This window comes from Bos grunniens, chromosome 12, assembly GCF_055505025.1.
Source record: "Bos grunniens cultivar Pamir isolate PY7600 chromosome 12, Bosgru_T2T1.0, whole genome shotgun sequence".
Taxonomy (NCBI): domain Eukaryota; kingdom Metazoa; phylum Chordata; class Mammalia; order Artiodactyla; family Bovidae; genus Bos; species Bos grunniens.
Genome location: NC_141176.1, coordinates 33,771,261 through 33,786,079, shown reverse-complemented (window position 1 = coordinate 33,786,079; position 14,819 = coordinate 33,771,261). Strand labels below are relative to the sequence as shown.

At 40.2% G+C, this 14,819-nt stretch overlaps 1 protein-coding gene across 2 annotated transcripts in view; it reads left to right on the top strand.

Annotated features, from left to right (window-relative positions):
• Positions 1 to 14,819, top strand: part of ATP8A2 (ATPase phospholipid transporting 8A2) — a 492,224-nt gene that overhangs the window by 314,796 nt on the left and 162,609 nt on the right. For both annotated transcript variants that reach the window (XM_086329703.1, XM_086329702.1), the window contains exon 28: positions 13,955 to 14,029. In XM_086329703.1, the coding sequence (XP_086185829.1) occupies positions 13,955 to 14,029 (75 nt within the window). The remainder of the gene's footprint in view (positions 1 to 13,954; positions 14,030 to 14,819) is intronic.

Genomic DNA, 14,819 nt, shown 5'->3' with positions numbered 1-14,819 from the left:
TTTTTCATTATCTTTTGTTTTGTTTTCAGTGATATCCTCCTCAACTTTCTGCATTTTGTCTTTCTACAGCTTAGTCATATATCAAACCTTGCGGTTTATCTCCCAAGCAGAATTGTATTTTCTTTGATTTTCTTCTATCTTATTTGTTGCCCTCTTGGAGATTCCTTGTCTTATCTGCTAGCCCTCTGATTGAGGTTTTTTTAAATGTTGATCTTTTTATTTCTTTTTAATTTGTAAGTGCTTTATTTATTTTCCTCCCTACCTTTATAGTAACATCCTGACCTTAGTTCATGGGTGAAATATCTTCTTATATCTCTTTGAGGATGTGAAATAAAATTTATTTGAAGTTTTCTTTTGTTCCCGTATTTCTTTCATTTTGTGTGGTTTTCTTTTTCTGTTTTTGAAAGCTCTTCTCAGAAGCTCCAATATGTGGTTTTAGACTTTCTTTAATCAGCTCTTTTATTTCTTATTTACATATTTTAACATTCACCTAATAAGGTAAACATTGAATAAGCTAAGACATTTCAGACAATCATAAAATTAATGTATGCTCATAGTAATTTGACCCTTGGATCAAAGGTGACAGCATTTTCTGTTTATCACATTTATTCTCATCTCCTGAAAGAATGTCTCAATAAGTTATGAAAATAATGGATAACAAACTTCTTAGCAAATCTAGTTAATGACAAGCATTATGCCTATTCCTTTACAACCTATTGTGAGAGTTTTCTTTCATGAAAATATAAAAAATGCATCATTATTACTGCATACTTGCATATATCCTTGGATAGCTATCAAGAGGTCTATCTCAGGAACGAATTCTGGAATTTTTCCCAGATGTTAATTAATTGAGTTATATATTAGATTCAAGTTAAATTGTATATTAGCTTATTTAGTGTAAGTCTAAGACTGACAAGTATCTGCAACAAGAAAAGCTATTTTGAGAATTTAACTCCCCATAAAATACATACCAGGCTGTAATTAGTGCCTTTAGCATTTGCTGATACTCTGTCTATATTAGTGTTTATATTAGCCTGTCTATATTAGCCTTTTAAAAAGATTGAAAAATGTTTCTGCTGGTTGTTAAACTGTTATTCTGAACCTATGCTTAAAATAGCTTCCCAGGTGGCACAATGGTAAAGAATCTGCCTGCCAATGCAGAAGATATGGGTTCAATCCCTGGATCAGGATTCCCCCTGGAGGAGGAAATGGCAACCCATTCCAGTATTCTTGCCTGGAAAATTCTATGGACAGAGGAGCCTGGAGGGCTAATGGATTGCAATCCATAGTATTGCAAAATAATTGAACATGACTGACCATACATACACACGTGCTTAAAATGGACAAGCTGTTATATTAGTGCCCCCAAATTATTTAAAATTATATTCTAAATATGAATCATGCCACAATTAAATAAAAGGCAATAAAATGCCATCATAGTAGCTCGATTGCTATGAATTTATTGAGGAGATATTTTCCCTTCTGAAAATAAAAGCTGAGGGCAAAGAAAAGGGAGAAGAAAAAGGGAAAAGTACTCAAGAAGGTTTTCCATGCTCATTCACCAGCATCACTCTGCCCTGTACTGACAACTTGGTGAGGCCTGGGGCGAATATGTGGTGTTGATTGAGAGAGGGGATGCTCTTTATGATATTTCCCATATTAATTCACTCAGAGATCCTGAGATTAAACCTACTGAAGCAGCTCCAAATGTGGGACCTTTGAGGAAACTGCCACTTGTAAGGGTCCCGTAGTCGCGAACTTTGAACATCACTTTTGGTACAGAGGGCAGGGTAGGAGTGCTTTTACAAAGCATGGTTTTGGCTTTTGTCTCATGTAGCTTCTCCTCTGATGGGACATTATCATCTGATGGGACAAACAAGGATGTTGGGCTAACTTGACCTCGTCTATAATGTTTTCCCCTATAGCTTCCCACCCTTCCCCCCACAACCCCAGAGTGATTATTCTGAGCCAGACTGTGTGCCTTGTTCTGGCCAGTCTTATATGAGTAAGTGCCTCTGGGTGGATGTCCAGAAGTGCCTGGCCCATGAGCAAATATTTAGTCAGCAGTGAAATAAATGAGCTATAAACTTTAAGTGCCATTTATAAAATTTAATGCAAAGTGCCTTTGCTTTGCTTCTGTGTTTGACCCTTGACCTATAACTGTTGCTGACACCCAGAGGCCCATCCTTGGCTTTCTTTTAACCTAGGGTCCCTCACTGGGTGTCTTCTACTCTCATTGATATGATTATTACCTATTTATTAATATTGAAAATATTTTCCTTATTTAGATTCTCCCCTGAGCATCGCACTATGGATTTCTCCCTGGGGAGCCAAGCCCATAGGTTCTGCACATTAACACACCCCCAAAACGAACTTGTCTTCTGCCCTCTCACCTCCAAGCTCCACCTCTGGTTGTGGTCATTACTAACCATTAGGGAAAAGCAAACCAAAACCACAATGAAATACCAATTCACACAACTCACACCCATTAAGATAGCTACTATTTAAAACACACATACCCACAGAAAATAACAAGTGTCGGTGCAGATATAGAGAAATTAGAACTTTTGTGCCTTGCTGGTGGGAAAGTTAAATGGTGTGCCCACTGTGGAAGACGGTATAGAAGTTCCTCAGAAAGTTGAACACAGTATTACCATACAATCCAGCAATTCCACTTCTGGATATACGTTCAAAAGAATCAAACACAAAAACCTGAATAGATACTTGGATATCAGAGTTCATAGGAACATTATTCACAGTATCCAAATGGTGGAAGCAACCCAAGGGTCCATCTGTGGAGGAAGAGATAAGCAAAATGTGGTCTATATATACAGTGAAATATTAGTCTGTCTTAAAAAGGACTGAAAGTCTGATAATTGCTACATTGTAGATAAACCTTGAAACTGTTATGCTTAAAGGTATAAGGCAGACACAAAAGGACAAATATTGCGTGATTCCACTTACATGAAGTGCCACACACACACACACACAGTAGCTTCAGTCATGTCCAGCTCTCCATGACCACCATGGACTGTAGCCCACCAGGCTCTTCTGTCCATGGGAATTCCCAGGCAAGAACACTGGAGTGGTTTACCATTTCCTTCTCCAATATGAAGCCACAGGAGTAGTTATTTCACAGAGACAGAATGCAGAAGAATGGTTACAAAGGGCTAGAGGGAGGAGGAAATGGGCAGATATTGGGATAGATATGGCAGGGATGGGAACTGTTTCAGTTTGGAACAATGAGAAAGTTCTGGAGATGGATGGTGGTGATGGTTTTACAACGATGCCAGTGTACTTAATGCCACTGAATCGCACACTTAAAATGGTTAAAATGGTAAATTTTATGTTACGTGTATTTTGCCACAGTAAGATAAATAAGTGTATATTGAGAGAGTTGCAGGCTTGTATATGCATATTTCTCTAGGGCATTCCTCTAAGGCAATGTGTGCAGCGCTGTTCACCTTCTTGAAGAACAGCTGTGTAATGTCCTTCAGAGTCTGAAGCCAGCCCTCTCCTCTCACTTCATTTCCCTTGTTCTAGCCACCTGGAAATTCACATCTGCTAAAATTACATGCAAGTCTTTCCTCTGCCTTTACTGTCCCTCTGCCCCTGTGAGTTGATGACGGAATCTGATACTTCAAGACCCAGCCAAGTACCTGCCACCTTTGGAAAAGCTGCAGTGACTCCTGTAGACAGAATCCATTTACCAAAGGACTCTTCCATCCCAAACTTGTCCTCAACCAGAGAGAGTCTTTAAGGGCAAGGACATGTCTGCCTCACCTTTGTACCAGCTACACATAGCACAGAACATAATTTGAAGCAGGGTCTTAGGAAATAGTTCAATAACTGAATTTTTAAAAATACATAGTATTTTTCTAATCCTTCTCAGAGGGTAGACAGTCCTTTGCCCCCACTTTCCAGAACAAGTAAATAAGGAAAAGAAATGTCACACCTCACCCAGGTTGCAGGTGTTAGATGACCTGTGGAGGTGGAGGGACAGCATCAGCGTTCTCTTGCCTTCTTCCAGTCCCCATCTGTGGAGCCAGGCCTTAAATCTTTCCTTTCATATGTTAGGAGCACTCCTTTATTGGTTATAAAACACAAGATCCCAAATATTTGCCATAGGTCCTGTCCATAAGTGGAATGATCTTATTCATATTTCTGCTACCCCTTCTGCAATAAACCCCCTGCCACTGTTCCAGCATCAGTTATCCCAGACGAAAGGCTCATTATTTCATTACTAGTCTCCAGGGCTGTTTGGTCTCGTAACACTGGAGCACGGGATTTGGGCTGAGAGTCTAAGCCTTGAACTATTAAAAAATGTAAGTAGTCCTTGACACAATTTGGAGCGATTACTTTCTATTGTGCCAAGAATTCCTTATTAAAAATCAATTTAATTGTGCATACTCCATCTGGTTGGTATTATGGTCTTTATGGGAAGGAAACACGTTTCTGTATTTACCTGATGGTCCATAGGACAAGCACGTAACTGCAGAAAAGGAGGCATTTGGTAGCCCTGAAAAATTAAAGAGACTTTGAGGTTGTTTACCAGATTTAACTTTACCAACTTATGGGTCTTTTGGGCTATAAGGCTCAACATCATCCATCATTTGGGATTTTAATGGAAAAGAAAATGTTTAAACTGAAGCAAGAAAATTACTATATGCACATCATATGCTATATTTATTTGCAGGTAACAAATTCTGTTTTATTCTGTTGACATTCTTATCTCTTTAAACATAACTTAGATGGTCACATTAGTATTAATTTATGTTATTTTATATTAAAAATTTTTGGATAATGAAAGGTGAGAGGTTTACTCTTGTCTGCTGGGTTGGTTTCAACCATATTAGTGAAAGACTGTAATATTTCAGCTTAAAATACTGGAGGAAAATGTTTTTAGAACCAGAGTGGTTGCATTTTGTTTTGTGGCATGTTTTTCAAGGCAGTTTCTATGTTAATTTAAAAAGGAGACTTAGCTTCCTTCCATGTTATTAGAAGCTGAAGACTGAGATCATTCTGTTAATAAGTTTTTTAAACTTCTTACATGCTTATAGTTGTGAAGTATTTTGTTCCTGTCTCATCTTAAACCGTCAACAGCATGGTGAGTTGCCATAAATATTGATTTGATTCTGAATCACCTTAACATCAATGTTTTTTTTTAAAAAATCACTGATTTGTTATGCAGGGTCTACTGTTAATAACTACAGCAGTCTATCAGACAACTATTTGGTAGCAATCATAATATCACAAATCGTCTCTGTGCCCTGATTTTGTCACTTGTGAAATGCAGCCCGTGCCTTTGTTGGGACTTCTAGGAGGTTTAAATGATTTACTCCACGTAGAGTGCTCAAAGTTTCTGTGCAGAGTAAGCATCAAATACACATTAGCTTTTATCGTCAGTGTCAGAAATGACAACGACAGTTCTGCAGTGGGTGGTTTTCTTTCCATTTATTTCGTAAAAACAAGAAGCTCGAGGTGAATTAAGGAAGCTTCCCCCATCACAGAAATTCAGTGGGTGTGATTGATATCATCTCTGGCTGCACACATCTCTCAGATGATGGGGCAGATAGGTAACAAGGCGACAGAAAGTACAGGAGATAAGTGAGCATGGTGAAGTGACAGAGAATAAGGTGTTTTCTTCTACGAAATTCTTGAAAGGAATGCGTATTTGTTGTATGGTAGCAATGTGTACAGAAAAATAACTCCCTCCTCATCCACCTCTATTTCTGCACTAATAGTCACTTCCATGCTTTTCTCTGCGTTCATAGAAATACATAAACATGCAGCATTTTTGCTGTAGTTTTACAAGAGGTGGATTCTATACACATCACTGTGTAACTTTCTTGTGTTGGTTTGCCTTGAAAAAAAATCCTCAGAAGTTTTGTAAGCATGTGCTGTTTGCCGTTAGCGCTGGGCCTGTCCAGGACTGGCCCAGAAAGAAAAAACCCCGTAGTTTTCAGAGATGAAGCCAGCCTGTTTATTACCATAGTCTTCATTTAATTCTGTCCACTTAGTCCCATCTTTATTGGACAAAACATCTTGAAGGGGGACGTTTCTAGGGTATTTTGCTACTATTTGTTTTTACTAAGTTTTTTTTTAATGTGGATCATTTTAGAAGTCTTTATTGAGTTTGTTACAGTATTCTTCCATTTTACGATGTGGCTGCAAGGCTCGTGTGATTTTAGTTCCCCAACCATGGATCGAACCTGCACGCCCCCTACTGGAAGGCATAGTCTTAGCCCCTGGACCACCAGGGAAGTCCCCCTACCTAGTGCTTTTTTGGTTTTTTTTTACTGTTCTATTATTTTTATTTCTGATAACTCTTAACTCTGTCATAGCACCCCTGAATTATTTTCCCTTGATTTCCTAACTACCTACCTACAGACTTTCCTGTTCATTTTGTCTTGTCTTTGGTCAGTTCCATGCTGATTCTCTGGCACACATTCCTTCATTCACGTACACATAGATTTTACATTTTTAAAAGACAGACTTGCTGCATTCCCACCCTTATAAAGAACTTCAAGGGATCTGTTTTTCCACTGTTAACAGTACTGCAAAAGAAGACATATTTTAACATACAGGTGCTTTTATTTATGAGAAATGAACTTCTAAAAATAGAATTTCTAGGTAAGGTGTGTGCTTCTTTTCTATCCTAATACATATTGCCAGATCGAATTCCAAGAAGACTGTAGCGCTTTGACTTTGATCGGCTCAGACCCATCTGCACATCAGTAGATCACAGTGTTGCTGCCATTTTAGTGAGGAACTGTGGCTGATTTATTTAACTACTCTCTGGAGGGTACTTTTCCACTTCAGCCCTCTACTGTGGGTCTGGGAAGAGCAGAGTAAACTGAGGGTCAGGTCCGCCCATTCCCGGGTGAAACCATCACCCAAGCATGTGGGCTGGGGGCTCAGACTCTGAGCGGCAGCTGGGCTAACCGCCGAGGTGGTACAGTGGCGCCCGGGACCCTAGACAGGAGTCTATGCAGTCAGCCAGGACGGTTACTGCATTCTTGGCAGAGGGGCAGCAGTTAAAGCAAGAAAGGATCTTTTTCCAAGAAGGAAAAGCCATTTAATAAGTTTGGGTCAGTTTGCTCCTAACAGCACTGCATTTGAGCAGGAGAAACCCCAGGAGCTTGGCAAACCATGTTGCTGGCCAGTCTTCCCACCAGCTCACAAGTATGAGGCTCTCCGGGCAGAGCCTGGCTCTCCGCTTTGACTGCAGCCATTTAATATCATTCCTAGTTAACAGCAGAGTGAAGGCAGAGGAATCTTTGCCCCCTTAGTCCAGAAGAGTAAGATTTAGTGACTGTAGCAAGCCATGGTCCAAGTAACCCCACTGCAGAGGGCGGGTGGTCTGTCTGTTTTGCAGGCTGTGTGCCTGGGTGTGCGGCTTGGAGCCCTGGTGCTCCAAAATTGACGGTGATGTTTGCGAATGGGTAGTGCTGTCTGTTTTAGTAGATGAATTAGCATTTGTATATGACTAACCAGTGTGAAAGTCTGATTTTACAGTGTGTCAGGGAGTCGTCGTGTACCTGTCTCGTGGATAAATAAAGTAAAAACTCAGTAAGTTTATATAAATATTTTAAAATACTGTGTGTTCTACTTTTTCCATTTCACCTAGGGAGATCTTGCCAAAATAAAATCAAGTTTGAGTGTTTACGGCGTAAGAGAAAACCAGCTCATGGATTTTGAATTTAGGAGATGAATTGTGTATTTTTGTTTATTTTTGTTTTAATTTTTTTCCTCTCCCAAATAAATATTTCTAATGAAATAAACAGATCTAATCATCTAATGATGGATTATTTGAATGAAGATGGAAACTAAATTGGAAATGTTGAAAATGAGCTGGCTTATGCCTCTTAAAAAGCTGCAGCACCTGCAATTGATAAAAATTAGTACAAACATATCAAAAATCTTGGAAGAAACATGCGGCTCAGCCAGGGCCAACTTGGACAGAATCATAACATTGCCTGCTTAGAGGAAATATCTCAACATTCAGCTAATCAGGGATGTTAATCTGAAGTGAAGATTGAAAATTGTGACTTGGTTAGGATCGCTCAGGGTGAAGGTTAATGCTGAGAAAGACATGCTTGATTTCTTAGGATTTGTTTTTTTCCTTACTGTGAATTTCAACAACTAGACTGTCGCAGTTACACGAAATTCACTCAGTCTTTAAAGTGGTATCTCAGTGATAATTTATCAAGATATATTCTGGTTTAGGGATCTCGTTTTGTCCAGTGTTGCAGTCACATCCATTGCTGCCACAGTCTCTAAGGTGTAGGGCCTGTGGCTCTATGTATGAGGTCAGCCCAGAGGGGAGTTACTCAAAAGGAAGCAAAGCTTTCTGAAAACCCACCTTGTACATGCACACATACAAGCATGACTTCCTGCAGTCTGTCATGTGGCGTTATTTTGCATATGAAAAACATATTACAATATTATTTCAAAACTTTATCATGTTGACCTCATGAACCTATTTCTTTCATCCAGGCTTTCTCCGTAGTGGCACTGTTGACACCTTGGACCAGACAGTTCCTTGCTGTACGGAGCTTTCCAGGTCATCCAATGATACTTAGCAGAATCTTTGGCCTCTACCCACCAGATGCCAATAACACACTCAAATGGTTTCCAGGCATGGTCAGGTGTCTCAGAGGCAAAATCAACCCAGTTGAGAATAACTGCTTGAAACAGTTATCTAAATAAAACATGGACATGTTTAAAAAGTTCACAGAGGTATGAGTGAGTCTCCATACTACTCCCAAGAGACAACTTCTGCTACATCAAGATAATGAATATTAACCATCTGAGTGTGCTTATTTAGGCAATGGCACCCCACTCCAGTACTCTTGCCTGGAAAATCCCATGGACTGAGGAGCCTGGTAGGCTGCAGTCCATGGGGTCGCTAAGAGTCGTACACGACTGAGCGACTTCACTTTCACTTTTCACTTGCATGCATTGGAGGAGGAAATGGCAACCCACTCCAGTGTTCTTGCCTGGAGAATCCCAGGGACGGCGGGGCCTGGTAGGCTGCCGTCTATGGGGTCGCACAGAGTTGGACACAACTGAAGCGACTGAAGTGACTTAGCAGCAGCAGCAGCGTGCTTATTTAACTTATATGCAGGGTACATCATGAGAAACGCTGGGCTGGAAAAAGCACAAGCTGGAATCCAGATTGCCGGGAGAAATATCAATAACCTCAGATATGCAGATGACACCACCCTTATGGCAGAAAGTGAAGAGGAACTAAAAAGCCTCCTGATGAAAGAGAAAGAGGAGAGTGAAAAAGTTGGCTTAAAACTCAACATTCAGAAAACTAAGATCATGACATCTGCTCCCATCACTTCATGGGAAATACATGGGGAAACAGTGGAAACAGTATCAGACTTTATTTTTTGGGGATCCAAAATCACTGCAGATGGTGATTGCAGCCATGAAACTAAAAGACGCTTACTCCTTGGAAGGAAAGTTATGCTTTTGAGATAGCATATTCAAAAGCAGAGACATTACTTTGCCAACAAAGGTCCATCTAGTCAAGGCTATGGTTTTTCCAGTGGTCATGTATGGATGTGAGATTTGGACTGTGAAGAAAGCTGAGCGCCAAAGAATTGATGCTTTTGAACTGTGGTGTTGGAGAAGAGAGTCCCTTGGACTGCAAGGAGGTCCAACCAGTCCATTCTAATGGAGATCAGTCCTGGGTGTTCATTGGAAGGACTGATGCTGAAGCTGAAACTCCAATACTTTGGCCACCTCATGCAAAGAGTTGACTCATTGGAAAAGACCCTGAAGCTGGGAGGGATTGGGGGCAAGAGGAGAAGGGGACAACAGAGGATGAGATGGCTGGATGGCATCACCAACTCGATGGACGTGAGTCTGGGTAAACTCCGGGAGTTGGTGATGGACAGGGAGGCCTGGCGGGCTGCAATTCATGGGGTTGCAAAGAGTTGGACATGACTGAGTGACTGAACTGAACTGAACTGAACCCCTTAGTATTAGTATTTTATGTTGAATGCTCTATGATTATAGCTATAAGATATAGAGTATGTTCCTAGAAGTGGAATTGCTAGATCAAAGGAAAAATATATTAAACATATTTGTGGACAGTGCTGTATTGCCATCTGGGTATGAGAGTAGCTATTTTCTCAGGTTGTCAAACTTTTAAATCTTTGACCATTTGTTGGGTGAAAAATGATATCCCTTTGTGTGTGTGTTTCACAAAAAATGAGATTTCTTACATTTATAAGTGGTTTTGTGTCCTGTGATCACACTGCATGTGTATGCTTTGCCTGTTTTCCTAACAGTTTGTTGGGCATTTCCTTTGTCATTTGAGTAACTCTTTATAGAGAAAGGAAGTTAGATCTTCATAGATATTACAAATACAAATTTATATATACTGCTTATTCATCTTCTTTCAACTTTATTAATGTTTGTCTCTATAGAAGTGTTCCAAATGTGTTTCTCTTTTTGTATGATTTCTGAACTTAATGTCCTATAGAGAGTCAATTTCACATACAAAAAAATAACTTTTTTTCCTGCTGTCTCCTAATGCTTTGTGTTGGGTGTCATGGTTAAGTATTCAAGCCATCTGTAATTAGTTTCAGTATATGGAGTGAGACCAAAACAACCTAAAACTTTTCCTAAATACTGTGGTAACATTATAAAGGGCATTTCAACAGAGTGAGATAAAGGTGGCTTGTGAACCAAATGCTGTTGACATAACTGCCTCTGTCTGGGTTCAGAGTAATGAAGCTGGATCCACCGTTGGTGCTCATAGGAACCAGTGGAAGGCCATTACATCTCCGTAAGGAAGGACAGTGACCTCAAGATGGCAGGCGAGGGCCTCGTCCATTGCAGGACTTTGTAGGTTAGGGTTATGAATTCAATCTTACTTGAATAGTGTTTCTTTTTCACATTTCTCTTGTACTTAGCATGTATTTGGGGTTTCATATTTTTAATCCATTCAGCATTGTTCAGTGTATTATTAATGTAACATATTTGGTATTACTTCTGTCATCACATTTTATGTTATGTTTTCAGCTCTTGCTGTTTCCTTGGTTTCTACCTGTTGCTGAAATTCTCCTCATGCTTTATTTCCCTAAGGGCTTGTGACCTTGTGACAATACCAGAAGTCACCCCCTGCTGACTTCTGGTATTGTCCGCTGTGCTGGAGAAACATGACACCAACTTGACTTTTCCCCTTGTAGGCTAATTGGTTTTCCTGCTTGAATATATTAAAGAGTTGATACTGCAAAATTTCAAAAGTCATTAACTGATACACCAGGGTACACATGGGTTTTGATCTTTTTGTAGCTGTTGTTTTGTTTTCTGGGGACAAACGGTGTCTTCTGTATTTATTGGCTGAGTAAGGTTTTAGACCATTTCAGGAATTTTTCTTCTATTATATCTTTGAACATTTGTTTCTAGTCTACTTTTTTTTTAAAGGTACGCCTTTTCGGACTTTTGCTGTTATATTTGGAAGGCTGTCAGTTTCTCTTAAATTCAGTGTTAACTTTTGTCCGTTGTGCAGCATTTTTCTACTCGAGCCTGTACTACCCAACCCAGACTAGTTTCAGCCGTGTCCATCCTGCGTTTTGTTTCTCTTTGTGCGTGTGCTCAGATGCTCAGTTGTGTCCAACTCTTTGTGACTCCATGGACTGTAGCCCACCAGGCTCCTCTGTCCATGAAATTCTCCAGGCAAGAATACTGGTGTGGGTTGCCATTTCCTTCTCCAGGGGATCTTCCCAACCCAGGGATTGCACCCACATCTCTTGCATCTCTGGCATTGGCAGGCAGATTCTTTACCCCCACTGCTATGTGGGAAGCCCATTTTTATTTCCTTTATGTGTCCTTAATCTGTCCCATCAGCCTCTTACTATTTCCCTCTTTGATATCTTACACATCTTGTTTCAGCTTGTTTCAGGGAAAGGTCACATCTTCTTTAGCTCTTTTAGGCTTGTCGAGAACATTCGAAATATTTTTCTGTGCTTTGAACTGGTTCTTTCTATGGAGATTGTTTCATATTTGACCATTTATTTATGTCATATTATTATGTTTATTTTTTATTATTTTGTAATGACGTCTAGGGGAGGGGACTTCAGAGTTTTTCAGAACACTTTCTCATCAATGCTTTGTCTCTTCCACATGGGTCGCCTGTCCCTTTGCAATCGTGCCCACCTCCCTCACCACCGCTTTTCCTCTGCAGGTGAGTTGGAGGCCTCTACACCTCAGGGTGAATTTCTCTGTGTTACAGCTTTCCTATTAGGTGAATTTGCATTTATTTCTTTTTGGTTTACCTCAATTAGCATCTGCCGAATTGATTGCCCTTTGCTCCCTACTGGGCCCTGCCATTCTCCTCCTCCATCACGTATGAGGAGAGGGGGCATATATATATGTATATTGCCCTTGAACTCAGTGTGCCTGCTATTGAATCAGTCTCAGGACATCAGTCATGACTCATCCGTATATCAATCTTACCCTCGAAATAAGAGCTGATTCTGCTCTTTCTGGGCTTGATTCACCTCTTTCTTGGAAACCTTTTTACTCTGAAGGGTTTTTATTTTTTTTTCTGTTTTCTTTGAATTAATTAATTACTAGGCTGTGTCGGGTCTTAGCTGTGGCGCGTGGGACCCTTTCATTGCACCACCGGATTCTCTAGTTGCGGCTCACAGGCTCAGTAGTCGCAGTGCACACGTGTAGTTGCTACGCAGCGTGTGGGAGTCTTAGTTCCCCAACCAGGGGTCAGACCAAGGTTCCTTGCATTACAAGACAGATTCTCACCCACTGAACCACCAGGGATGTCCTGTCTCTGAAGGTTTTATCTGCTATTGACATTCTCGTCTTACTGATCAGTTTCTATTCTATGTCATTTGTAGTTTTAACTAAGGCTATCTCATAGTTTCATTGACAATAGCTATTTCTTTTTTGTTTTCAATTATGTTTTCTGCTTTCAGTTGCTATTAGGGAGGGGAGGGCAGTAAAAATATTACTACTCTATTTTCAACAAAAACCAATGAATTAACTGAAATAAGTGATAAAATAGTTCTGTTTGCTAGGTATTTATCAATGTTCACTCAGTTGTTTGAGAAAATGACAAAGAAAAGTATAACACAATCTTGGGAAAATTAGGTTAAGACCCTTAAAACGGTTTATAATTGTGTTTGTATCTTATATGGATCTGGACTCTCATTACACTAAAAGTTTGGTTGAAGCACTGATTGCCGAGGCCTCACATGATAGGGAGGCCATGTGGATAAAACTGCTGTTTTAGGGGTGGCTAATCTTTAAATTCAGTTCCCCAGGTGGCTCAGTGGTAAAGAATCTGCCTGCCAAGGCAGGAGATGCAAGAGATGTGGGTTCAATCCCTGGATCGGGAAGATCTGGAGGAGGAAATGGCAACTTCTTTCAATATTCTTGCCTGCAAAATTCCATGGACAGAGGAGTCTGATGGGCTACAGTACATGGGGCCGCAAAGAGTCAGACATGACTGAGCACACAAGTACTTTATGAGCTAAGAACACATGTGACCAACAGTGGAGTGTCTATTTTTTTTTCTTTTTTACTTTTATCTATTTGAAAGTCCTACAAAGATAAGTCATATTTATCAAGTCAATTTTATAGGGAAAAGAACATGAAGTAGAGCTCCTTCCCATATTGAGAACGTGCTGACCGAAACATTAGATATAAATTAAACATAAATTGCTTTTCTATAAATATGTGCATGCTAACTCTTAAAATCAATGAATGCCTTCAATGTACAGTTTCCTTAAAATGTTGGTATTTGTGATATTGGGAATCTGTATTTTATGGAAGAATAACCTCGGTCCTCTGGCTCCGTGTCCTTCGGCAGCTGTGTCCAGCTGGTGGTCCACATTCCCCACGATTCCTTTAGTGAATGGAAACATTTAGGTCAATATTGATATAAAACTTCATGAACTTCCTTCTCTTTCAGCTTTGGTTTGCCTTCGTTAATGGATTTTCTGGGCAGATTTTATTTGAACGTTGGTGCATCGGCTTGTACAACGTGGTAAGTAAGCACTCTCCCTCTCCCTCTGACAGCGTGCGGGGCCGCGCTGTTTGTGTCTGGGACGCGGAGCTAAGTCCCTCATCTGCATCCACGGCTCACATAGATCTTTAGGGCCTCCGTTGCTGCCACACATCCTGCAGAAGCACAAACTCCCCACACATGGTTTCAATCATCGCAGATCATTCCTGAATAACCCCATGAAATTATTAACCCATATATCTTGATAATAGACCCTTGTTACCTCCTGACTAAATGCCTGGGCAACATTTCCATGTTTGCAGCTCCAGAAAAAGAATTTCTGAACTCTGTCTAAACTCATTCTGCTCCATAATTTCGTTTCTGAATCCGTCAACACAGATGTGAATGTACAAAGCCTAACCTGCTGTCCTTTCTGTCCTTCTTAAAAGCATGTGTTTCCCTGTGAATGGACGTTTTCTCCCACAGTTAGTGCTAAAGTAATGAATTCTGACTCCCAGCTCCTGTGGCAAATGGTCTTCAGCTTATTTCGTATTTTTTATGATTTTCGAGTTCTCATTTCATTACTTGACTGTAATGAATTCAAAACCTAAAAATAAGTATCAACTATAGGCTAACATGACTAAGTAGCTACTTAGCTTTTTGTTTTCCTGGCAAGGGGTGTAACTTAAGGCAACCTTTCTTGAATTGTGCTTCCACACTTTTGTTTTGGACCCTTACTCTGACATTCTCTGCCTTGGGGGAGTTTGTACTCTGAAACAGCTGTCATAGGTAGGCATAGATGGAAGTTACCAGACATGCAATCATATAAATC